Source organism: Oncorhynchus kisutch, linkage group LG4 (genome assembly GCF_002021735.2).
Source record: "Oncorhynchus kisutch isolate 150728-3 linkage group LG4, Okis_V2, whole genome shotgun sequence".
NCBI lineage: Eukaryota > Metazoa > Chordata > Actinopteri > Salmoniformes > Salmonidae > Oncorhynchus > Oncorhynchus kisutch.
In genome coordinates, this window is record NC_034177.2 from 44,419,014 (window position 1) to 44,445,800 (window position 26,787).

The following is a 26,787-nucleotide window of genomic DNA, read 5'->3' on the forward strand; positions in this document are numbered from 1 at the left end:
GATACGGTTTTGGTTGAAATGGGCAGGATACAGTGTTTGAAATTCTTAGAACATGTTGCCTTTGCACAGCTACTTACTCATAATAGACTGGTTGGAGTATGGGTATCCAACGGTGTCGGGTCCTCCTGGTAGCATCCCTGCCGACGGAAGGTCTGGCGTTCCATTTTGAATCTGCCAGAACAAATAGGTCAGTGGTGGTCGACAGATCAGCTTTCAATCACAGGCCTAACTAAGTAAGCAACAGACAATACTGGATTCAAGCACAAGATCCAACCAATTAAAAATAAAAATCCATCAGTCATCTTTCAACCATCCCAATGTTCTTTATCGTGTGGCTCCCTCAGACTCACACTCTTGCCCCCTGGAGAGCAGTCTGGAGGAGGGGTGCTGATGTTCAGGGGGCTGGAGCCACAGCTGGAGGGGGTTGAGCCTCGGGTCCTGGCAGAGAGAAGAACAGACAGAGCCCTAGTCTCATGGCGCTGAGAGACTGAACAATTCAGCTGATAAACCTTCAGCTCCAGGTAATTAATCATTGCTGACATGGCACAACTGAACAGACATTTGATAAAGGGTGCATAAATATCAGAGCAGGGAATACACCCACGAAGGGATGTGTACAGAAAAGTAAATCACCGAACAAGCCAGGCTTCATGGTCTGGGTGTTATTCTTTTGTTTCTACAGCTATTAACAACCTGTCATCCATTTTCTGCCTTCACTCTCTCCATCTCTCACCTCTGAGTCTCCATCACCTCCTCTGCGATCATGCGACCGATCTTACCGGCACCTGCATGTGTTCCCCCGGGGATGCCTGGCACCGTCTGAAGGGCCCGTCTCCCTCCACCTGCAATCATACATATCAATCACACTGACTGCTCCTAGATTGACTGAGATCATTGCATTTTCACATTTGATCCAACTCTCCTATAGTCTTGTTACAAGATCTCAGATGTTTTGTCATTTCGTACATGTAGATACATTACATCAAAGAAAGCTATTCATTATATTAGCTTAGTGGTTAGAGCATTGGTCTAGTAACTGAAAGGTTGCAAGTTTGAATCCCCCAGCTGACAAGGTACAAATCTGTCATTCTGCCCCTGAACAAGGCTGTTATTGAAAATAAGAAATTGTTCTTAACTGACTTGCCTAGTTAAATAAAAATAGCATGCATCTTTGCGTCCAGAGAGAATCAGCTGACAGATCTTGTTCCAAAGCCCTAAAGGAAGCCCCTCTGATATGTAGAAAAGCATGCCTTCTTTCACATCACTCAATAAATGTCACCTTCTGACGTCAGCACACCATCCATAGAGGCAGTGGGAGAGACGGCAGACTGAGGATAGTTGGAGTCTGCACCATCAAGCATACTGCACCTAGAGATGGAGTCACACAGCAACATCAGGACCAGTTTCAAGTACAAAAACAGTACAACCACCAAATACGTACTGCCAGTTAGCTCTAAAACGATCAATGGAGCCCCATTGATACATGAACAGTTAAGAGTTTTTTCCAATGTAATCTTTGTCATAAATAGGGCGGTAGAGAGAAGGGTGACTTACGAGACCACTGTGTTTGTGGAGACGATGTACTCCACCTCTTTGGTCCAAGGATTCATGAAACTGAACCAGCGACTTCGCAGAGTGATGAAGGAGCCATCTTTAATCTTGAACTTATAACTGTTTGTGTTGATCTTTTCTCTCATCTGAAGCACTGATATAAACACAAGATACCCAGGATGTAAGATCACAGAACAAAATGTGGTGACTAAATATTGTAAGATGTAAATCACAAATTAATGTTGTCACGTCAGACAGTTGATCCAATACCTTGTCTGTGACATTCTGCCAGGTGGCCAATATCATCCTGATGGAAATACTCGTAGAAAGAGGTGCCAAGAAGCTCCTGGGGTAAGTATGCAAGAATGGCTGTGGCCCTGAATAGAGAGGAAAGATAGAGTTTCTTATCCGTGCTGTTCTTTGTTTTTGAGAAGAGAACTTTAAAATGGCACCGGAGCGTTTCCTATGAACATTAATCAGTTCACTGACATTTTTATGATAGTTTAAATTACCGCCATGAGTAATAATGGCCTGTGAGGTGTCAAGCTGTGAGCAGGAGATTAATTCATAAAATATACAGAGGCTGAACCTGCCTTGACAAGCCTATGTACGTAGGCAAATTTTGGGTGAAGGGTGGTTGAAGAGAAATTTACTGACGATTTGTTGCCTCTTCATGTATTAGTTTAAACCATACTTCTAGAATGTATGTTTTCTTGGCCAACTTGAGGAACAACTAGCTCACATCTAATCATAAACCAACAATGTCATAGTAAAATGAAGTTATAAGCTCCATCATCGTACCTCTGGTCAACAAAGACAAACTTCCCATCGATGGCGTGGCGGGAGACGTAATCGGTGGGTTTGACGCGGATGTCCTTGTGGGAGGGCTGGGGGACGATGTGGGGATGCAGCCGGCCGATGGCCACCAGGCAGCTGAGGTTACAGCCCTCATTGTCGGGCTCGTTGTCATCGTCCAGGCCCATCTTGGTGGGCTGCCAGCTCTTCAGGTAGCCAGTACTGTGGATCGTGCAGAAGCTCTTGCGGTCTGCTGTAGGTAGAAAATTGTAAATATATTTCCTCCCATACAATGGTTCTGTTTACAGGTGGTCCATGACTTTAAGTCAAGTCTAAATGACTGATTTAATGAGAAAACCAAAAGCTAACCAAACAAGTAAAACCAGCCATCTGAAATCAGTGGTCAATCAAGGGGAGAACGTTTTCCTAGATAAAATATTCAATGAGGGCTTCGCTGGACATTTGCATGCTGTTTTGCATAACCTGCACAGCTTTGCTTACTAAATGGTTTTAAATCGCAGCACATTTTAAAAGATTGAACAGAGGCTTCGTATACTTTTACGCCAGTAGTTCTGAAAGTACCTCAAGAGCACTAAAAAGGTGCCAAACTGTGCACAATTCCGTACAACGTCATCACGTCATGTGGTCTTTAGTGTTTTGATGCTTTTACACTACATTATGGTTTTCCTAGTTGGATATCCCCATTGACAACTGTATCAAATAGTATGTAATGAATACATGGTAGGAGTGTATTGTATAAGCAGTAAAATATTTTAAAAATCAAAGTATTTGTTTTGGATAGTATCTATTCTCCAAGACTTTGAGCTTAACAGATGCAGTGTGTTAAATGGTGCTAATACATTTCAACTCCCAGGGTGCAATGTTTCGCCCAGGGCTACTGGCTGGCTACTGCTAGAAAGCCCAGACAAACGCAAAGTAGTCTAAATATATTGTGGTCATAGCGAAGTTATGAATGCATTTCACATTACTTTTGGGTTGTTATCATATTATAATGGGGCGGCAGGGTAGCCTAGTGGTTAGAGTGTTGGGCTAGTAACCGAAAGGTTGCAAGTTCAAATCCCCGAGCTGACCAGGTACAAATCTGTTGTTCTGTTGTTCTGTGCTTCTAGTTCCGACAATGCAGTAATAACCAACAAGTAATCTAGCTAACAATTCAAAAACCACTACCTTATAGACAAGTGTAAGGGGATAAAGAATATGTACATAAAGATATATGAATGAGTGATGGTACAGAGCGGCATAGGCAAGATACAGTAGATGGTATTGAGTGCAGTATATACATATGAGTATGTAAACAAAGTGGCATAGTTAGTGGCTAATGATACATGTATTACATAAGGATGCAGTAGATGATAGAGTACAGTATATACGTATACATATGAGATGAATAATGTAGGGTATGTAAACATTATTAGGTAGCATAGTTTAAAGTGGCTAGTGATATATTTTACAATTCCCATTATTAAAGTGGCTGGAGTTGAGTCAGTGTGTTGGCAGCAGCCACTCAATGTTAGTGGTGGCTGTTTAACAGTCTGATGGCCTTGAGATAGAAGCTGTTTTTCAGTCTCTCGGTCCCAGCTTTGATGCACCTGTACTGACCTCGCCTTCTGGATGATAGCGGGGTGAACAGGCAGTGGCTCGGGTGGTTGCTGTCCTTGATGATCTTTATGGCCTTCCTGTGACATCGGGTGGTGTAGGTGTCCTGGAGGGCAGGTAGTTTGCCCTCGGTGATGCGTTGTGCAGACCTCACTACCCTCTGGAGAGCCTTACGGTTGTGGGCGGAGCAGTTGCCGTACCAGGCGGTGATACAGCCCGACAGGATGCTCTCGATTGTGCATCTGTAGAAGTTTGTGTGCTTTTGGTGACAAGCCGAATTTCTTCAGCCTCCTGAGGTTGAAGAGGCGCTGCTGCGCCTTCTTCACGATGCTGTCTGTGTGGGTGGACCAATTCAGTTTGTCTGTGATGTGTACGCTGAGGAACTTAAAACTTACTACCCTCTCCACTACTGTTCCATCGATGTGGATAGGGGGGTGTTCCCTCTGCTGTTTCCTGAAGTCCACAATCATCTCCTTAGTTTTGTTGACGTTGAGTGTGAGGTTATTTTCCTGACACCACACTCCGAGGGCCCTCACTTCTTCCCTGTAGGCCGTCTCGTCGTTGTTGGTTATCAAGCCTACCACTGTTGTGTCGTCCGCAAACTTGATGATTGAGTTGGAGGCGTGCGTGGCCACGCAGTCGTGGGTGAACAGGGAGTACAGGAGAGGGCTCAGAACGCACCCTTGTGGGGCCCCAGTGTTGAGGATCAGCGGGGTGGAGATGTTGTTGCCTACCCTCACCACCTGGGGGCGGCACGTCAGGATGTCCAGTACCCAGTTGCACAGGGCGGGGTCGAGACCCAGGGTCTCGAGCTTGATGACGAGCTTGGAGTGCACTATGGTGTTAAATGCCGAGCTGTAGTCGAACAGCATTCTCACATAGGTATTCCTCTTGTCCAGATGGGTTAGGGCAGTGTGCAGTGTGGTTGAGATTGCATCGTCTGTGGACCTATTTGGGCGGTAAGCAAATTGGAGTGGGTCTAGGGTGTCAGGTAGGGTGGAGGTGATATGGTCCTTGACTAGTCTCTCAAAGCACTTCATGATGACGGAAGTGAGTGCTACGGGGCGGTAGTCGTTTAGCTCAGTTACCTTAGCTTTCTTGGGAACAGGAACAATGGTGGCCCTCTTGAAGCATGTGGGAACAACAGACTGGGATAGGGATTGATTGAATATGTCCGTAAACACACCAGCCAGCTGGTCTGCGTATGCTCTGAGGGCGCGGCTGGGGATGCCGTCTGGGCCTGCAGCCTTGCGAGGGTTGACACGTTTAAATGTTTTCCTCACGTCGGCTGCAGTGAAGGAGAGTCCGCATGTTTTAGTTGCGGGCAGTGTCAGTGGCACTGTATTGTCCTCAAAGCGGGCAAAAAAGTAATTTAGTCTGCCTGGGAGCAAGACATCCTGGTCCGTGACAGTGCTGGTTTTCTTTTTGTAATCCGTGATTGACTGTAGACCCTGCCACATACCTCTTGTGTCTGAGCCGTTGAATTGAGATTCTACTTTGTCTCTATACTGACACTTAGCTTGTTTGATTGCCTTGCGGAGGGAATAGTTACACTGTTTGTATTCGGTCATGTTTCCAGTCACCTTGCCCTGATTAAAAGCAGTGGTTTGCGCTTTCAGTTTCACGCGAATGCTGCCATCAATCCACGGTTTCTGGTTTGGGAATGTTTTAATCGTTGCTATGGGAACGACATCTTCAACGCACGTTCTAATGAACTCGCACACCGAATCAGCGTATTCGTCAATGTTGTCATCTGACGCAATACGGAACATATCCCAGTCCACGTGATGGAAGCAGTCTTGGAGTGTGGAATCAGATTGGTCAGACCAGCGTTGAACAGACCTCAGCGCGGGAGCTTCTTGTTTTAGTTTCTATCTGTAGGCAGGGATCAACAAAATGGAGTCGTAGTCAGCTTTTCCGAAAGGAGGGCGGGGCAGGGCCTTATATGCGTCGCGGAAGTTGGAATAGCAATGATCCAAGGTTTTTCTGGCCCTGGTTGCGCAATCGATATGCTGATAAAATTTAGGGAGTCTTGTTTTCAGATTAGCCTTCTTAAAAGCCCCAGCTACAATGAATGCAGCCTCCGGATATATGGATTCCAGTTTGCAAAGAGTCAAATAAAGTTAGTTCAGAGCCATCTGTGTCTGCTTGGGGGGGAATATATACGGCTGTGATTATAATCAAAGAGAATTCCCTTGGTAGATAATGCGGTCTACATTTGATTGTGAGGAATTCTAAATCAGGTGAACAGAAGGACTTGAGTTCCTGTATGTTGTTTTGGCCACACCACGTCCCGTTAACCATAAAGCATACGCCCCCGCCCCTCTTCTTACCAGAAAGATGTTTGTTTCTGTCGGCGCGATGCGTGGAGAAACCAGCTGGCTGCACCGTCTCCGATAGCGTTTCTCCAGTGAGCCATGTTTCCGTGAAGCAAAGAACGTTAGTCTCTGATGTCCCTCTGGAATGCTACCCTTGCTCGGATTTCATCAACTTTGTTGTCAAGAGACTGGACATTGGCGAGGAGAATGCTAGGGAGTGGTGCACGATGTGCCAATCTCCGGAGTCTGACCAGAAGACCGCTTAGTTTTCCCCTTTTTCAAAGTCGTTTTTGGGGGTCGCCGGCTGGGATCCATTCCGTTGTCCTGGGTGAAAGGCAGAACACAGGGTCCGCTTCGCGAAAGTCATATTCTTGGTCGTACTGATGGTGAGTTGACGCTGCTCTTATGTTCAGTAGTTCTTCTCAACTGTATGTAATGAAACCTAAGATGACCTGGGGTACCAATGTAAGAAATAACACATAAAAAAACTGCATAGTTTCCTAGGAACGCGAAGCGAGGCGGCCATCTCTGTCGGCGCCGGAAGTACAAGCTGTGGGTATGATGTTTTCATTAGAAAACCATTTTCTCTCCTCTCGCTTGCTTCTTAAGTGTCTCGCACTCAGTGTTGCCATCTAATTTTCAAGGTAAGTTGCTAGAGGCAGGTTGATTTGTTGCTAAAAATTGCTAAATGACGTTGTGATGACATTGCGGGAACGTAAAACTGCGTCATTACGTAGAATACACAATGACGTTACTCAAATTGACTGGCCCTCTCAGCGAAAAATATGATTTGACATTTGTTCGGGTACAGATTGTCTTTTCTGTACTTCTGGCTGTACAGTTTTGATTGAGATTGTAAGTTCTGTTCAAGATCAAACATTCGTGACTAACTATATTCATTGGGTTTGGCTCGTCGAACCCCTACCACTGCTGCTGCAGTCAGCCAACAATGATTTACAATTTTCAGAAATTGTTCCTGGCCTGCTACTGCCTGTTCACGAACTGAGCGCCTGCTGCTGACATCACTCACAATGCACTTTTGCAGCCAGGCACGTGTGTTGTGACTGAGTGTGTGACAGAGAAAATAGTTTTTGTGTCATTTGGAGGGAAAATGCGTGCATTTTAGCATTTGAGTCACTTTTCAAAAGTTGCTAAAAGTTCAATACACATTTTTAAAAGTAGGAACATTTGTTGCTAGGTGCTGTTTGAAAAAAAAGTTGCCAGGGTAGTCTGAAAAGTTGGTAAATTGGCATCACTGCTCGCGCTGTGTCAGCTGCATGCATAAGTAGCCTGGCTAGCTGACAAACAGTGGTGGAAAAAGTATCCAATTGTTATAACTGAGTAAAGACACCTTAATAGAAAATGACTCGAGTAAACATGAGTCACCCAGTATAAATAATTTCAAATAGCTTATATTAATTAATTTTAAATACATTTACGGGAAGCCAGGGGCATGCTCCAACACTTAAGACAGAATTTAGAAACTAAGCATGTGTTTAGTGATTCCGCCAGAGTGGAGGCAATAAGGATGACCAGGGATGTTCTCTTGATAAGTGTGAATTAGACTAGACTATTTTACTGTCCTGCTAAGCATTCAAAATGTAACAAGTACTTTTGGGTGTGAGAGAATGTATGGAGTAAAAAGTATATAATTTTCATTAGGAATGTTGTGAAGTAAAAATAAAAAAAAATACAAATAGTAAAGTACAGATACCCCCCAAAAGTACTTAAGTAGTACTTTAAAGTATTTTTACGCCACTGCTTACAACTGCCTCCTTGAAGATTCCAACAAATTACTAGACAGACTCAATCCTCTCAATCCGTATGTAACGTGAGACATTTGACAGAAGTACCAAAAATGATATTACCAAACCGTTTCATGTTCTAGTATCAAAAAAAGTACCAAAGAGTTTCGGTACAGGGTGAATGATGCTAAGGTTAGAACGCAATCATTTTTTGCCTTTCTCGGCTGGGAGAGGACTGCAGATGGTTTAGTTTGCATGTATAAGCCATACATTGACATGTCGAATCCAAAACGAAGGGTTAAAAATAAAAATTTAAAAAAGTAACGGTAGTTTTCAAACCTCGATAGTTTCAATCAAAGTTCTAAAATAAGCATATTGTTTATTAGCCAAGCCACTTGGTACATAGAGAAGCATACATCCTGTACTCTAATTGTAATGCTAGTATGATGCTAATCTGTGATGCCAGGTTTATGAGTACTGAAATAAAAGGCATCAGGGAAGGAGGCTGGCCTAGATCTTGAGATGGGTACCTTTCTTTTTGGAGCAGGTGGAGGGGAAGTCCTTGTCCTCTGTTTTGACATAGGGCCGGTTACACTTCATTCGGCAGAAGAACGAGCGTCTGGCCCCGGAGCACAGTCGAGATGGCCCAGGGGTGATGTCTGTCTTAACTGGTAGACCGGCTGAGGGAGAACAATTGCATCTGCTGAACATTGTGAGCTAAATATTCCCAATAACTTGTATTTAATCTTATATGCCATGTTGTTTATATACTTAATATCGCAGGTAAACTGCCAGGTAATTGGTATACAGTATTTAATGAGACATAATGCTGTATTGACTTTTTCACCCCGTGTCAAACTACTTTCCTGACTTGACAGGAAGGAGAGTTTACTTTTGGCATCAATGAGCCGCTCCCGAGGTGCTGTATCCGATGACGACAGTTGCTCCTTGACTTTGGCAATGTCTTTAGGATGCAGGTAATCAAACAGACTCTGGCCAATTAGGTCATTCTGAGGAAAGGGAGATTGACTTTGGAAATTAGCATTTGTAAGCTCAGATTTGGTCTGGTATAGTACAACATGAATTACAGTAGGACATTTGACAGGAATGGAGACGTGCCTGGCAATAGTTGAGGATCTTGTAAACTGACTCCGAGACAAAAAGGATCTTCCCACGATCACATCCAACAACAAACAGAAAGCCGTCAGCAGCCTAAAGGAAGACACACAAAACATTGTGGCTTGTGTCGTCAGGCTCACCCAGAGAGCAACTTAGCAAAGAGGAGTTAGAGGGCTTGAACCTACCCTCAATATTAAGTGCTTCAGTTCATCATCGGTCAGGAAAGACGGCTTGTAGTTCGCCTCTGTGTAAGGGTTTGCTGCTCCTGTAGAAAAACACAAAACATTGTCATTGAATTCTCAAGTCACAACTTCTCCCTCTTTGATGTCCAGTGACAATTTGCCTGCTGTCTCTCTCTCACCTCTTAATGTCTTCATATGCTGGACAGCCATGCGTAGGACCGTGAGTTTGTCCAGCTTGCGGGACATAGCGTTGCAGGTAGGGACTAGTGCAGCCAGCTCGTCTATGAAGCTGTTCATCTTGTCCCTGCGCCGCTTCTCAATCTGACTGTGTGCCTCCCTATTGGCAGTGTAGCAGTAAGCAAAGAGTCAGAACAACTCCTAGTCCTTCTGTTACACAGCGCAATCTATAGACTACATAAAGTGCCTATTGATCGATGGGACACAAGGCTTTCTCTGTCTCTAATAAAATACAAAAATTCACCCTGCAAGAGAGATTAGAATATATTTGATCCTGGAGTTCAACCGCTTGCCAGGTCACTAGAAACACCATACGTAGCTGCCGACAGATGTTTAAAAGTGAACCATGAGGATTCAAGAATGAGTCTGGGTACCTGGCAATTTTTATCCGGCCCTGGTGATCACCACACTCCCTGGAAGAAGGGGGAAAAGGAGACACGTTTTAGTGAAAACTGTCTTGCACCAATCACACACACGCAACATGGATCCTGTTACAATAACAACCCATTCACCACTGGTCCACATAGGTTACGTAAATGGTACAAGTCCATACACAGCCCTATACCATCAACATCTATGCCTCCCATGTACAATATAGAACCAGTTACATGTAATAAATAAAACAAATAAGCCTCACTGTAGGGTAATTCATGCTGTTTGCTGCAAAAATTCTCTCCTAAGTTTTTCCTTGTCTGTATCTATACTGCTATGGAAGTTAATCGGATGCCATCATTAACCATCCTTCCTAGCAAATGTTCTGTCTACAAGTCCTGTTTCGAAACCTTTTAATATTCAAAGTATTTATCCAAAAAAGCTAACTGCAACCAAAGGTAAAAAATTAAACCATACTTACTCGAAAGAAAATCCATCAATTCTGCAAAGAAAATAATGCGTTAATCATTCCGTTGTCAGATGAATGTGGATCAATGACAGACTGCAGGAAAACTACTGAGCAGACATACAAATTAGTCAATATAGCAATTTGCCCTAAAATATTTATTTTTGCAGATTGCCTGCTATAATTCTGAGAAAATGTGCAAAGTAAGTGGGTTGGGTTAATTATTCATTCATAGCTTTAGAATTCAGTGAACTCATCTCCAGCACTGACTGTGCACAGTGGGCCACAGTGTGGTGATGCTTACTGGTAGTCAGAGGTGCTGCCCTTTCTCTTGCGGGTGTAGTCCATGCCTGGGGTGTTGACGGAGCTGCTGATCAGGTCGCTGGAGCTGGGGGACATGAACTCATTCATTGTAGAGGTAATGTCCATTCTTTGGTCTGCCATTAGACAATCTGAAACAGAAATATGAATTGAGAGAGTTACTAACTTGTACTATTTTGAGGAAGGATAATTCAAATGGAATTCAAGAAAAATGCCGGACAAAGCAAGGCACAAAAGGGGTCACGCTCACCACAAATGTTCATTCCAGCTTCTGGAATTTCCTTCCATCCATTTGCAATTGCTCTGGATGAAGAAAAGTGTATACCGTAAAACTTTAATAGCTGAACATTGGCACACATTTCAGCAAATAAATGCCTGTTTCAAATAAAAACGCTGGGTCTAAATGAATTGTTTACGAGGTTACCATCGACACGTCTGATATTCCCACAGTCATATGCATTAAAAACGTTATTTTATTCAGTCATCATTGCTAGCCATAGTGCCACTAAAAAGAAAACATCAAATTTATGGTGCTGAAGCGCAAAATCTGGGGTGTATATGATAGGCAACCTAGTCTTTGCAAGTTTGATCTGGGATGCATTTGTTATTACACTTTACAAAAATATAAAACGCAACTTTTACTGGGTACAGGGGGGTGCAATGAACCCCCACATTCAGAAATGCTACAAAGTACACCAGCATCGGTGTACTTTAGGACCCTGCCACAGAGTGCGAACAGGTGAGGGCTTTGTGTGTTGTGCTTTTTCTCTGAGTTGTAAAAGCAAGCAGAGCAGAAACTGGCTACTCTTTATTTGACTGATGTAGCTAGCAAGGTAAATGCTGTTTGACTTAACAGAAAAAAAGCATTTATTCCTAGTGCTGAGCTAGTAGTATAACTGACATGTAACGTTAGCTAGTGTTTCATCCCCTCGACTGAAGTTCTGTTTGAAGTGAATGAGCTAACTAGCTAGCTAGTAGCTACCACAGCCAGTTCAGCTCTAGCTAGCCTCTAGATATCCGTCAGGTAGCAGTGCCTAACAGCTGTTGTTGTAGCCTTTGTTTTGTCCTGTTTTAACAGAAGTAAATTAACTTGGCTCGTTTCTGCCAGTTGATGTACCATTAGAGCTAGCCAAAATTTGGCTAACGCTAGATGTTATTTTTGCCCTAATTAAAGTCAGTATAGCAATGTAACGTTATTGATTTGTCAGTTTCCCTAGCTATTTCTCTACTTTTCACACTGACACGGTATTAAACAGCTCCACAGGCTTCATTGTCATGGTGCAGTCAGTACACAACACTACAGTATGTTCATCATGTCTTAGCAGGATCAGGTGGTGACAGGTGTCCCAATTTTGCAGTATATTATAACAATCAGTGAATGGATACAAAGTTCTGTCTTGAGTTGATGGGTAGACTAGAGTCTGAGAATAATGGTAATTTCAGTAAATGAACCATTGATTCTGTTCTTGGATAATATAATATATGAATCTACACCAAGGTAATTCTTTGTCATGCCTCATCTGAGCAGGATCAAAATGGTGACAGGGGTCTCAGCAGGTCAGGCAACCAGGGAAAACCAGTCTGACTGCACTGAGGTGAACTTTTGCATATACAACACTTTATTCTATCTGTGCAACAAACACTGAACAAGCCAGAAGCTTCAGAGAATGAAAAACCTCAAGTCAAACTGTATCAATGGCTTTTCCCAATGACACAAAACCAACAGCCTGCCGTACTGTTGGTTGTCACTCTGGTCTTGGCCTAACATACCTGAAACAAAGAATGTTTCACTAACATCCAAAAGCTGAGTGTGATGTGTTACTCATGATAGTATCTTGTAGAAGTGTTTAGAAATATATTCAGGCCTAAAATATACTTTTTGGTCCACCAGCTACTGTGGCAGGTTGATTTAAAAAACTACCAGTCATTCAGTTTTTTTTTACCAGCCAAAACATTTCCCCCCCCCCACAAAAACTAAATAAAATAGATGAGCATGCTTTGTAATGTCTCTTAAAACAATACATGTGTTACTAGAAGTAATGTGGTATATGTTTAAGTTAATTTCATTTTTTGTGACCTTAAGTCTTTTAGCAAAAATATTAGACGAGACAACATTTTCACCTGCCCCTTAAAGGGCGGGAGGTTACCATGGTAACGTGACTGGAGTCATGTTTGTGCCTGTGAGATTGAGTCTGACTAATAGCCAACGTCTTCACTTCCCTAGCAGTTGAATCTCAAACATTGAAAAACAATTCTAGCTTGTGAACAAAACAATGAAAATAGCCAAGAACCAGAAGGACAAAGTCTCAGAATTGTTTAAAGTAAATTTTATAAACATTTAAGCCTGTGCGCAGCACTTATAAAAATGAATCTTTCACTCAGATCTTCATGTGCGCAAAGCCCCCAGCCAGGGATGCAGCGCAAGGTGGGATAGGCTCCATACGATTCGTAGTTCTTTGACTTTGTGCGATTAATTTAACATCTATGAAACAAAAACGGCAGAAACAGCTATAAAATGTGATCATACTTGACTATTTATATTCACACAGGCGAGTGAAATGCTTGCACTGTGGAGCCGTGAACACCAGCCAACGTGACTAGTGAAAGACATCTTTCCCACCAATGTCAAAATCGACACACATTTGGCAGGTGGTGGGTGTTAATTTTAGGCCCTGAACATATGCTATTCTTATTTACAATAAATGTTACCCCAAAATTGTCATATTAGATTGTTTAGAAATGCAGGAAATTAGCTTTACATGTCCCAAAAATTCTGAGGAAGGACCCCCAGATCCCCTGCCAGGTTATGACCCCTCCGAACTTCTAAAACCAAAGTTGCACCCCTGAAACGCAAGAACTTCAAAGATTTTGTTGAGTTACAGTTCATAAGGAAAATCAGTCAATTGAAAGAAATTAATTAGGCTCTAATCATGGGATTTCACATGACTGGGAATACAGATATGCATCTGCTGGTCACAGATATCTTAAAACAAAAAAAAAACAAGGTAGAGGCGTGGATCAGAAAACCAGTCAGTATCTGGTGTGGCCACTTTTTACCCCTTTTTCTCCCCAATCTCGGGATATCCAATTTGAACTTTGTCTTGTCCGTAGGGGAGTTGCAGCGATGGGACTCGGGGAGAGGCAAAGGTTGAGAGCAATGCTTCAGAGTTGATCAGGCTGTTGATTGTGGCCTGTGGAATGTCCCATCCCTCTTCAATGGCTGTGCGAAGTTGCTGGTTATTTGCGGGAAATGGAAAACGCTGTCGTACACGTCAAGCATCCCAAACATGCTCAATGGGTGACGTGAGTATTTGGACAATGGACCAACTGGGATTTTTAGCTTCCAGGAATTGTGTATAGATCCTTGCGACATGGGGCCATGCATTATCATGCTGAAAACATGTGGTGATGGCGGTGGATGAATGGCACAACAATGGGCCCCAGGATCATGTCACAGTATCTATGTGCACCTTCTGGTTGGTTGGTCTGGTACTCCTTCTCTGAGACACTGAGCTAGGTGCTCTACCTGTACAGAGAAGAGGACTGTCAGATGTGGTCTGACTACGGCAGTAATTCTAACATCCTAGACCTAGGTTACACATCACAGAAACTCACGCAATACTATGTTGGAAAATCAAGGACAGTAACAGAAGCAATTTCACAGTAAAAAACAAACGCCCTCTTTCAAATTAAAATCACATAGGTATAATATGGATATTTAGGCTATCATTAAGTCAGAAGTGTTACAGAGCATAGGCATACTGTTGATGTAGAATAATATTCTGTTAATCTTCCATACTATTCATGGGCCTTTTTGTTAAAAGGCTTCAGGCTTGTGAAAGTTATTCCCTCCTGGCCTGAAAAAGCAAAGCACTTCTTGTTAGTCTCTTTTCTGTGGGAGTGGGACAAAGCCCCTGTCATGATCAACACAACGCGAAGCACAAAACGGTCAGTTTTGCCCGGCGTAATTTCCCTCCATTACTTGATTAAAACATTGTCTCTGAGGACATGATCACAATAAGGCTCCCAGCGCAGCTGAGGACAGTGGTTTACTGTACAGCCGTTTCCATGGCTTATGAATTTACAACTAGAGGTCGACCGATTAATCGGAATGGCCGATTAATTAGGGCCGATTTCAAGTTTATAACAATCGGTAATTTTGGGTGCCGATTTTTTTTTACGTCTTTTTTATATACCTTTATTTAACTGGGCAATTCAGTTAGGAACACATTCTTATTTTCAATGACAGCCTAGGAACGGTGGGTTAACTGCCTTGTTCAGGGGCAGAACGACAGATTTTCACCTTGTCAGCTCGGGGGATCCAATCTTGCAACATTGCAGTTAACGAGTCCAACGCAATTAACGACCTGCCTCTCTCTCGTTGCACTCCACAAGGAGACTGCCTGTTACGCGAATGCAGTAAGCCAAGGTAAGTTGCTAGCTAGCATTAAACTTACTTATAAAAACAATCATAACCACTAGTTAACGACACATGGTTGATGATATTACTAGATATTATCTAGCGTGTCCTGCGTTGCATATAATCTGATTGAGCATACAAGCATCTAAGTATCTGACTGAGCGGTGGTAGGCAGAAGCAGGCGCGTAAACATTCATTCAAACAGCACTTTAGTGCGTTTTGCCAGCAGCTCTTCGTTGTGCGTCAAGCATTGCGCTGTTTATGACTTCAAGCCTATGAACTCCCGAGATGAGGCTGGTGTAAACGAAGTGAAATGGCTAGCTAGTTAGCGCGCACTAATAGTGTTTCAAACATCACTGAACCTTCTAGTAGTTGTTCCCCTTGCTCTGCATGGGTAACGCTGCTTCGATGGTGGCTGTTGTCGTTGTGTTGCTGGTTCGAGCCCAGGGAGGAGCGAGGAGAGGGACGGAAGCTATACTGTTACACTTGCAATACTAAAGTGCCTATAAGAACATCCAATAGTCAAAGGTTAATGAAATACAAATGGTATAGAGGGAAATAGTCCTATAATAACTACAACCTAAAACGTCTTACCTGGGAATATTGAAGACTCATGTTAAAAGGAACCACCAGCTTTCATATGTTCTCATGTTCTGAGCATGGAACTGAAACGTTAGCTTTCTTACATAGCACATATTGCACTTTTACTTTCTTCTCCAACACTTTGTTTTTGCATTATTTAAATGAGGCTAAATTGATTTTATTGATGTATTATATTAAAATAAGTGTTCATTCAGTATTGTTGTAATTGTCATTATTACAAATAAAAAATATAATAATAGGCCGATTAATCGGTATCGGCCTTTTGGTCCTCCAATAATCGGTATCGGCGTTGAAAAATCATAATCGGTCGACCTCTATACAACCAACATTCTTGACAGATATCTTGGATCATTTCTACACTTCAATAAACTTGTGAGCATATTCAATATCCAAAAAGGCAGTTTGGAGCATTACTTGAATGTAACATTACCAAATTAAGGACTGGCATTCAGACAACGATCAAGATCTAGGAAATATTGGACTCTGCCCATGTACAAATCACTGGCAAAGGACAGACTTTAGGGAGTCAAAAACCCACCTCCCAAAGTTGTCACAAAGCAGCATTGTTGGGTTGTTACAGTACACTAGCTAGCTAGATATCCCACATAGAAAATAATGTGACATAGAAACACTGGATTGACGTGCACTGTGAAAGAGGAAATATATAATCCCCTGTTCAACTGCGTGTTTAACCCATGACCTTTGCGACGGGGCGGCCGGTAGCCTAGAGGTTAAGAGCATTGGGCCAGTAACCGAAAGGTTCAAATCCCCGAGCTGACTAGGTGAAGAATCACCAATCAAAATAAACGCTCTACCACAGCGACCATGTTATTTTTGGGAGTTTTTGTATATAAAGTTTGTATGTGAACATTTCTATGATGGATACTTTTCCCCCCCGAACTCACGTCACTCGTTAGGGAGGCTTGCACTGCTGGCACATGCCAAATCAAATACACTGCTCAAACTCCGATTAAGCTGGTTTACATGTCCCAGGGTTTCCGTTAGGAAAATGTGGCGCCCCGAACAATGTGACTGGGAAGATTTTAATTTAACGGCCGTTTCAGAAATGAACCCGACCCATATGCATTGGGTACATAAGCCATTAAGGCGTCCACCTACGGTGCTCAGAATGACAGAAGTCACATTTAGATTATGGTAATGCTCTTAACAGAACATCAAACTCATGTAATGAAGCAGCCAATAAAACAATTTAAATATTTGTCAAAACGCAATTCACAGGAAAACACCATTCTAAACAGAGCACCTGATAATGGTTCCATATGTGACAGAGATTAAAACAAACATCGGAGGGGGGGGGGGGGGGGGGGGGGGGGGGGGGGGGAGGCAACAACTAGGCTGGGTTGCTAATATGACTAGGATTGTGCCTTTGGCTTCTGGACAATAAAATAAAGTTGATATGAAAACCAACAGAACAGGAGAGATTGTCAAATAGACCACAATGGGTGACATTCAACAGTGAGTGCAGCACAAAGAAAACCGTCTCAACTGGATCACTCTGTACAGATGACAGTAGGAGCATCTGCTCTGAGATAACATACATTAAATACTCCGATGACACATCCAATTCTAATTACATGATTCAGTTTACAATGGACGAGTTTGACCTTGGTACAAGGGGAACATCCTGGATCTGAATGCCACCAAGACCAAAGACCTTAGAATAGACTTTAGGAAGCAATCAGCTCCGAAAGAAATCACCATTTGTGACCATAGGTGGAGTACAAGTACCTTGGTACAATAGTTGACAATAAGATGAACATTTGGAGCCAACAGTAGGCGAGTGTTATCTAAATGTCAGTCAAGACTGTACTTCCTGCGTAATCTTAGAAGGCTGAATGTCAAATCTGTTTTACAATCCCTTTTAGAGGTCGACAGATTATGATTTTTCAACGGCGATACCGATTATTGGAGGACCAAAAAAAGCAGATACCGATTAAAATAGGCCTATTTTTTTTATGACAATTACAACAATACTGAATGAACACTTATTTTAACTTAATATAATACATCAATAAAAATCTATTTAGCCTCAAATAAATAATGAAACATGTTTTTGCATTATTTATTCCAAAATTGAACAAAGTGTTGGAGAAGAAAGTAAAAGTGCAATATGTGCCATGTAAAAAAAAGCTAACGTTTAAGTTCCTTACTCAGAAGATATGAACGCTGGTGGTTCCTTTTAACATGAGACTTCAATATTCCAAGGTAAGAGGTTTAAGGTTGTAGTTACAGTATTTATAGGACTATCTCTCTATACCATTTGTATTTCATATACAGTGGGGCAAAAAAGTATTTAGTCAGCCACCAATAGTGCAAGTTCTCCCACTTAAAAAGATGAGGCCTGTAATGTTCATCATAGGTACACTTCAACTATGACAAACAAAATGAGGGGGAAAAAATCCAGAAAATCACATTGTAGGATTTTTTATGAATTTAGTTGCAAATTATGGTGGAAAATAAGTATTTGGTCAATAACAAAAGTTTCTCAATACTTTGTTATATACACTTTGTTGGCAATGACAGAGGTCAAATGTTTTCTGTAAGTCTTCACAAGGTTCACACACTGCTGGTATTTTGGCCCATCCCTCCATGAAAATCTCCTCTAGAGCAGTGATGTTTTGGGGCTGTTGCTGGGCAACACGGACTTTCAACTCCCTCCAAAGATTTTCTATGGGGTTGAGATCTGGAGACTGGCTAGGCCACTCCAGGACCTTGAAATGCTTCTTACGAAGCCACTCCTTTGTTGGCCGGGCGGTGTGTTTGGGATCATCGTCATGCTGAAAGACCCAGCCACGTTTCATCTTCAATGCCCTTGCTGATGGTAGGCTTTGTTACTTTGGTCCCAGTTCTCTGCAGGTCATTCACTAGGTCCCCCCGTGTGGTGAGATCTTGCGTGGAGCCCCAGATCGAGGGAGATTATCAGTGGTCTTGTATGTCTTCCATTTCCTAATAATTGCTCCCACAGTTGATTTCTTCAAACCAAGCTGCTTACCTATTGCAGATTCAGTCTTCCCAGCCTGGTACAGGTCTACAATTTTGTTTCTGGTGTCCTTTGACAGCTCTTTGGTCTTGGCCATAGTGGAGTTTGGAGTGTGACTGTTTGAGGTTGTGGACAGGTGTCTTTTATACTGATAACAAGTTCAAACAGGTGCCATTAATACAGGTAATGAGTGGAGGACAGAGAAGCCTCAAAGAAGAAGTTACAGGTCTTTGAGAGCTAGAAATCTTGCTTGTTTGTAGGTGACAATACTTATTTTCCACCATAATTTGCAAATAAATTCATAAAAAATCCTACAATGTGATTTTCAGGATTTTTTTTCTCATTTTGTCTGTCATAGTTGAAGTGTACCTATGATAAATTACAGGCCTCTCATCTTCTTAAGTGGGAGAACTTGCACAATTGTTGGCTGACTAAATACTTTTTTGCCCCACTGTACCTTTGACTATTGGATGTTCTTATTAGATGTCGACGGATTAATCGGAATGGCCGATTAATTAGGGACGATTTCAAGTTTTCATAACAATCGGAAATCTGTATTTTGGGGCGCCGATTTCTTTTTTTACACCTTTATTCAATCTTTATTTAACTAGGCAAGTCAGTTAAGAACACATTCTTATGTTCAAAGACGGCCTAGGAACGGTGGGTTAACTGCCTCGTTCAGGGGCAGAAAGACAGATTTTCACCTTGTCAGCTCGGGGGATCCAATCTTGCAACGTTACAGTTAACTAGTCCAACGCAATAACGACCTGCCTCTCTCTCTCATTGCACTCCACAAGGAGACTGACTGCCTGTTACGCAAATGCAGTAAGCCAAGGTAAGTTGCTAGCTAGCATTACATTTATCTTAAAACAATCAATCATAATCACTAGTTAACTACACATGGTTGATGATATTACTAGATATTATCTAGCGTGTCCTGTGTTGCATATAATCTGACTGAGCATACAAGATACAAGTATCTGACTGAGCGGTGGTAGGCAGAAGCAGGCGAGTAAACATTCATTCAAACAGCACTTTAGTGCGTTTTGCCAGCAGCTCTTCATTGTGTGTCAAGCATTGCGCTGTTTATGACTTCAAACCTATCAACTCCCGAGATGAGGCTGGTGTGACCGAAGTGAAATGGCTGGTTAGTTAGCGTGCGCTAATAGCGTTTCAAACTTCACTCGCCTTGGGGTGGTTGTTTCCATTGGTAATGCTGCTAAATTGATTTTATTGATGTTTTATATTAAGTTAAAATAAGTGTTAATTCAGTATTGTTGTATTTGTCATTATTACAAATACATTTTTTAAATATTTAATTAAAAATAGTTTTTTTTTATTTTTTATTTTTATTTTTTTTTTAAATCGGGCTATTAATTGGTGTCAGCTTTTTTGATCCTCCAATAATCGGTATCGGTATTGAAAAATCATAATCGGTCGACCTCTAGTTCTTATAGCCACTTTAGTATTGCCAGTGTAACAGTATAGCTTCCGTCCCTCGCCCCCTCTTCCTGGGCTCGAACCAGGAACACATCGACAACAGCCAACCTCGAAGCATCGTTACACAAAATCTGCAGCCCTTTCAGAGCAAGGGGAACAACTACTCCAAGTCTCAGAGCGAGTGACGTTTGAAACGCTAACCCCGCTAACTAGCTAGCCATTTTATATCATCATTTGATCAGATGGTCATGTACAGGTAGAGATATTGGTGTGCAAAAGAACAGAAAAGTAAATAAATAAAAACAGTATGGGGATGAGGTAGGTAAAAATGGGTGGGCTCTTTACCGATAGACTATGTACAGCTGTGCATCAATCTAAGTAACATAATAAAAACATCCCGTCAAAATCTAGTGTAGTTGCCTGGTTTGGTTCCGTCATGTGGGCAAGTCAGAAAACTGTAGAGAGTGGGGAAATTCTACTAAGCTAACATATGGAATTGTTTTAAGATGGTCATACCATGGATCATTTAGCTACGTGATTTTGAATTTTAGGACCCCTTTAGGTATCAAAATAATTGATTTGGCCTTTACTACTATCAAATCAAATTTTATTTGTCACATACACATGGTTAGCAGATGTTAATGCGAGTGTAGCGAAATGCTTGTCCCATAGGAATGCATTGAATAACATTCATAAAATGGCAAAATACATTACTCATTTTGACTAATGTTTTGAAGTGTCTGTCTTAGATCTAGGACATAAGAAAGCTAAGGAAATGTTTTTGATTTCCATAAATTTGTATGGGTTACCATCAGGCGAGTCCCGTGACATTTGTAGGGGGTCGTAGAAAAAAAACGGAGAACACCATCTTGTTCATGAGTCTCATCTTTCCAGAATGTTCATATTAGTTTAGGCCAAACCATTTGGACGCTAGACATTTTCGTGATGTCTCATGGTCTGAAAAACACAGCCACCTTCCACCGCAGATGCAGAAGGCTGACAGGCGGATTGAGACGCAGCCCATGCAACAACAAAAAAACATCTCTACCTTAACTGACAGATTTTGACGGGATGTTTTTATTATGTTACTTAGATTGATGCACGGGTGCGTCAATAGACTTAAGGATTAATAGTTTTGTACTAGTGTTAGTGCGGTGTCAGTGTACTAGTGTCAGTGCGGCTTTTAAGTGAACATTTGTGTGATTTATCTTGTATAGACCATGGTTGTTGAATCTTGGCCCCTGACCACTTCCTGTTGCGCTGCATTTAAAAAAATTGTTGTGACCGCCATCAACAAGTTGTAGCTAACATGCCTTCCCCTCCCCCTTTTCTGCATCCCAACTGTGTAGTAATTTTCATTCTGACATGTGAAAGGCAGCAATACGCCACAAAGCCTCTAGTCTGCAACAAGAAGAAGTTTAGCTAGCTAGCCATCTTTAGCTACTAGGGACAGCTTAAGGGTCGAGTGCTGTGTTGGGGTTCGTTGATACAGGACAACGTGTGTGGAATAACATTTTTGTAACATGCACTTGACATGTTGAGTTCTCTGGGGCAGTTAGCTAGCCGGATGTAGTGGGGCCTGGCGTTCTAAAGGGTTTTGTTATTGTTTACATTCTAAAAAATGTCTATAGCACAGCTCTTTAATGAAAACACTCTGAAGTTTCTAAAACTGTTTGAATGATGTCTGAGTATAACAGAACTCATATGGAAGGCAAAATCCAACCAGAACTCACATGGCAGGCAAAATCCAACCAGGAAGTGAGAAATCTGAGGTTTGTAGTTTTTCAAGTCTTTGCCTAACCAATATACAGTGTCTATGGGGTCATATCGCACTTCCTATGGGTTCCACTAGATGTCAACAGTCTTTAGAACCTTGTTTCAGGCTTCTACTGTGAAGGGGGAAAGAATAAGAGCTGTTTCAGTCAGGTCTGGCAGAATGCCATGAGCCCAGTCAGGCGTGCGGCCGTGAGAGCTAGCTGCGTTCCTTTTCATTTCTAAAGACAAAGGTGTGCTTTCGCCGTAAAGCTTTTTGAAATCAGACACTGTGGCTGGATTAAAGAGAAGTTTCTTTAAAATGGTTTCTAATACTTGAATGTTTGAGGAATTCTAATTATGAGATTTCTGTTTTGAATTTGGAGCCCTGCAATTTCACTGGCTGTTGGTTAAGTGGTTAAGTAGCATCCCACATATCCCAGAGACGTTAAAGGCAATGCTACCAAATACTAATTAAGTGCATGTAAACTTCTGACCCACTGGGAATGTGATGAAAGAAATACGATTAAATAAATCAGTCTCTCTACTATTATTCTGACATTTCACATTCTTAAAATAAAGTGGTGACCATAACTGACCTAAGACAGTGAATTTTTACTAGGATTAAATGTCAGGAATTGTGAAAAACTGAGTTTAAATGTATTTGGCTAAGGTGTATGTAAACTTCCGACTTCAAATGTGTATCAGACCTTTTTTTGATGTACTCAAAGATCCATTATTAGCATTTAATTACTCCTATACAAATGGTAGACTTTCAGGTACTCAACAAGGTCCGATTTCATTACTACTAAAACAGAACCCAGGTAGTAAGTATAAAGATTCAGTCCATTTAAAAAGATCTGGAAGCCTCGAACACTTCAATGTTGTGATACAAAAAAATCCTGGCGACATGCATAGCACACAGAATAAAAAAAAGGTTTCATCAGATATTGTTCATCCTGATCAGACAGGTTTTTTACATGGACGATATATTGGAGATATGACAATTACTTGAAACTGAACATTATAAAACACCGAAGACATTTTTGAAAAGGCGTTTGATAAAGTACGACTATAATTTATATATAAATGCCTGGATTACTTTACATTTAGGTAAATATCTTATATAATGGGTTAAAGTTATGTACAGCAACCCCAGATTTAAAATAGTAAATAATGGTTACTTCTCAGAAAGTATTGAGATTTTAAGAGGAGTAAAACAAGGCTGCCCACTGTCTCCATATCTATTTATTATGACCATTGAATTGTTAGTTATTAAAATTAGATCCAAGAAGAACATCAAGGGGTTAGAAATCGAGGGGATAAAAACGAAAGTATCAATGTATGCCGATGACTTTTTTCTTAAGTCCCCAATCTGGATCCCTGCACAGTCTCATTGAAGATCTTGATCACTTTTCTAGCCTCTCTGGATTAAAACCTAATTATGACAAGTGTACCATATTACGTATTGGATTGTTTAAAGAAAAGTCTTTACACTACCTTGCAGTTTACCAAACAAATAGGCGGACGGTGAAGTAGACATACTTGGTATTCACAACTAAAGAAATTAATTTACCACAATTAATTTCAATAGAGTTAACAAAAATAGATACGATTCTGCAACTATGGAGGTAAATACTTGTTAATTTATGGAAAAATCATGTTGATTAACTCTTTGGTCCTATCAGTTTGTTTACTTATTAATGGCACTGCCTATTCCAGATTACTCTTTTTAAATCATAAATGCTAAAAATATTTCATTTTATTTGGAATGCTAAGCCAGGCAAAATTAAACGTGTCTATTTATATAATGAAATGAGTTTGAGGGACTAAAATGATTAAATATTAAAGCTTTAAACCTCTCAAAGTTTCACTCATACATAAATTATACTTAAACCCAAAATGGTTCTCCAGTAGATTATTAAGAAAGGTTCATCCTTTGTTGTTGCCTTTATACAGATTACAACTTCTCATTTCCAACTAATTGAAAATGAAATTGTTTAAAGTATCACCCTTTCTTAAACAAGCCATACAAAAGGTGGTTACAATTTCAGTTTTATCCTCCAGAAAAGATAGAACAAATATTACAACAAATGTTATGGTTAAACTCAAATATACTGATTAATAAAAAATAAAAATAAATTTATGGAATATTTATATTATGAATAGAAATGGAGTTGTCACACATGCAGTTATCAAAATATATGGTAATATCTTTTCAATCTGAATTTACAACCAACTGATTGCAGCACTGCCATAAAAATGGAGGCGGCAAGTGGAACTCGTTTGCCTGCCATATATTAAAAGATACAAATTGACTGAGAGAAACTGGCATAAATATACCAGTTTCATTTGAGAACAAAAATGTTGACAGCTGCGCCATGTAAATTGCAAAATAAATGGGAAGAGATGTTCGATGTACGCATTCCATGGCATATGGTTTATGAACTAGTACAAAAAAAACTACACTTGATTCAACACTTAGTTTTTCAATTTAAATTATTATATACAATTCTTGCCACCAACAGAATGCTATATATATGGTGCATACAACAATCTCAGCTCTGTAGATTTTGCTGTGAAGAAACAGAATCAATAGATTATTTATTTAGGAATGGTAAAATATATTTAAATCACATAATATTAACCTTACAAATAGCAGTGTTGGGCGATTTGGAAAGCCATAGTCAATAAATAATATAATAGTCGTAGGAAAGGTTTTCATCTTTAGCTCACAATCTGTGGATACTATACGATTAGAAAGGTAAAAAAAACTAATGTAAAACATCACAGTACAGTTGAAAAATATATGGCACATGGAAACCAATATACCTTCTAAGAATGTCTGTCATGTGTAAATAAATGTTGCTGTTTATGTTCACTATATAGCTTTATCTTATCCGACTTGCCAAAATAAAGTTATTAAATTCAATCTGCAGGCCGTGGTTAATCCCTACCAGATACATGTGAACATGATACATGAGATACATCTCCACTGGCTGTGGTTAATCCCTACCACAACCTGTACATGTGAACAACTCCTTTTCTTTCTCCAAATTCCTTTCTTCATTTCCAAGCTCCCCTTCTTTCTCTCATCTAACTTTATTTTCATCTCTAATGACTGATATTCTCTGGTTCTTTTGTATACTTTTTAGCCAGTAGTTCTGAAAGTAGAGTCCACTGCCAAAGGTGGTCCCCAAAAATTCAAAAGGGAGCAAGGAAAGGGTATAGGAGCTAGGAAAGGAAAGAACAAGGAAAGGGATATAAGGATGAGGCAAGGGAAAGGAAGCTAGGAAAGGAGGAATGAAAGCTAGGAAAGGAGGAAGGGCACAAGGAAAATTTCCTAGGAAATAAAGGAAAATAACAAGAAACGGGAGCTAGGAAAGTAGGAAAGGAAGCTAGGAAAAGAGGAAACAAAGGAGAGAGGAAAGGAATCTAGGAAAGAAAAGCAGTCCACATGGCCAGTAGAGGAAAGGAAGTTAGCAAAGGAATCTATGACATGAGTGAGGAAAGGAAATATGGAAAGGAATCTAGGAAAGAAAAGGAGGAATTCACCAGGGTTGGGGTCAATTACATGTGTTATTTAGCAGACAGTCTAATCCAATGCGATTTACAGTAGTGAGTGCATACATTTTCACACTTTTTTTTTCTCCCTGTGCTGGTCCGCCATGGGAAACGAACCAACATCCCTTCCGTTGCAAGTGCCATGCTTTACCAACTGAGCCACATGGGTCAGTTCAATTTAAATTCAGTAAGTACACTAGAATTCAAATTCTCTTGCATGTTTTTCATTTAGGAACATTTTGAATTTGGTTAACTTTGAGTTGACTGGAATTGAAATGGAATTCACCCAACCATGGCGTTCACATGTATGTGGTCGAGATTAACCACGGCAAGTAGAGAGGAAATTAAGAAGGAAAGGAATCTAGGAAAGAAAAGGAGTTCACATGTATGTGGTAACCACGGCCAGTAGCTGGCGATAGTATTGGTTTTAGAGACAGGCTAGTTCTAGTCACAGCCTACTGCTGCGGGGCTGCAGAACGATAACGTTACTATTGTATTGGGCTAGCTAGCTAGGTTGCTAACATTACCTAATGCCCCTCCAGAAAATTAGTATGACCAGGAAAAACAAGTCGTTGTTGTGCTAGCTAGCTAACCAACTACCCATTTGTCATCATGATATAATGAACATAAAGCATAAGAAAACATGACTTACTTACATTAGATAAATCAGCTAGGCCATCTACATTCAATGATAGAATCCTCTGTTTCAAAAACTGGGATATACGGTACTCAGTCTGTGACCTACTTTCTCCCCTCTGTCATGACTGCCGCACTACTAACCTAGTTTTTCTAAACCAATTGTATAGGAGGACTACACCATGTCCTTTTTCTCATCAATCACAAAACGTTTGAGAACAGGAAAAGATGATGGACGTACTGGTTACCCAATCACAGGGGGCGCATTTGACATTGCAGCCGACTTTAAACATTGGGCGCGTTTGAGCGAATCATTTTTGTTAAGTCGTGACTATCGTTGGTCACCACTTTTCAGTGTGTTGTATTATGGGGTAAAACAAATAACCGACCTAGAAGTCGCATGCATGAACTTTACAAAAACCATATGATCAAAGCTCATGAAGTTTTGACTGCAGTCGACTGCAAGTTTCTGCAGTTGCTCTTCATCAACTTCATCCTTCATCCCACTTGCATTGTGGGAGGCTCTATTGTCAACCAATCATTGGGGTGTTTCTGTTTGACCCACGCTAACCGAATGTCACCAAAGACAAATGAAAGCGGAATCAACTTTGCCATGATTCATGAATATAGTGTACAAATGTATGTGCT

General features: G+C 41.0%; 1 protein-coding gene across 5 annotated transcripts in view; it reads right to left on the reverse strand.

The window, feature by feature from the left end:
• Window positions 1-26,398, reverse strand: part of LOC109889580 (aryl hydrocarbon receptor nuclear translocator-like protein 1) — a 28,237-nt gene extending 1,839 nt beyond the window's left edge. The window contains exons 1-18 of one of the 5 annotated variants that reach the window (XM_031823029.1): window positions 26,160-26,307; window positions 13,781-14,245; window positions 10,974-11,026; window positions 10,707-10,854; window positions 10,418-10,438; window positions 9,939-9,977; window positions 9,507-9,664; window positions 9,331-9,410; window positions 9,146-9,238; window positions 8,919-9,036; window positions 8,557-8,706; window positions 2,353-2,599; window positions 1,822-1,928; window positions 1,555-1,705; window positions 1,280-1,368; window positions 734-842; window positions 351-438; window positions 78-171 (exon numbers count right to left, since the gene is read on the reverse strand). In XM_031823029.1, the coding sequence (XP_031678889.1) occupies window positions 78-171; window positions 351-438; window positions 734-842; window positions 1,280-1,368; window positions 1,555-1,705; window positions 1,822-1,928; window positions 2,353-2,599; window positions 8,557-8,706; window positions 8,919-9,036; window positions 9,146-9,238; window positions 9,331-9,410; window positions 9,507-9,664; window positions 9,939-9,977; window positions 10,418-10,438; window positions 10,707-10,854; window positions 10,974-10,986 (1,705 nt within the window). In that variant the 5' untranslated portion in view covers window positions 10,987-11,026; window positions 13,781-14,245; window positions 26,160-26,307. Of the gene's footprint in view, window positions 1-77; window positions 172-350; window positions 439-733; window positions 843-1,279; window positions 1,369-1,554; window positions 1,706-1,821; window positions 1,929-2,352; window positions 2,600-8,556; window positions 8,707-8,918; window positions 9,037-9,145; window positions 9,239-9,330; window positions 9,411-9,506; window positions 9,665-9,938; window positions 9,978-10,417; window positions 10,439-10,706; window positions 10,855-10,973; window positions 11,027-13,780; window positions 14,250-26,155 lie in introns of all 5 variants that reach the window. The other 4 variants (XM_031823027.1, XM_031823028.1, XM_020481120.2 and 1 more) reach the window with 4 other exon arrangements.
• Window positions 26,399-26,787: the final 389 nt, after the last annotated feature.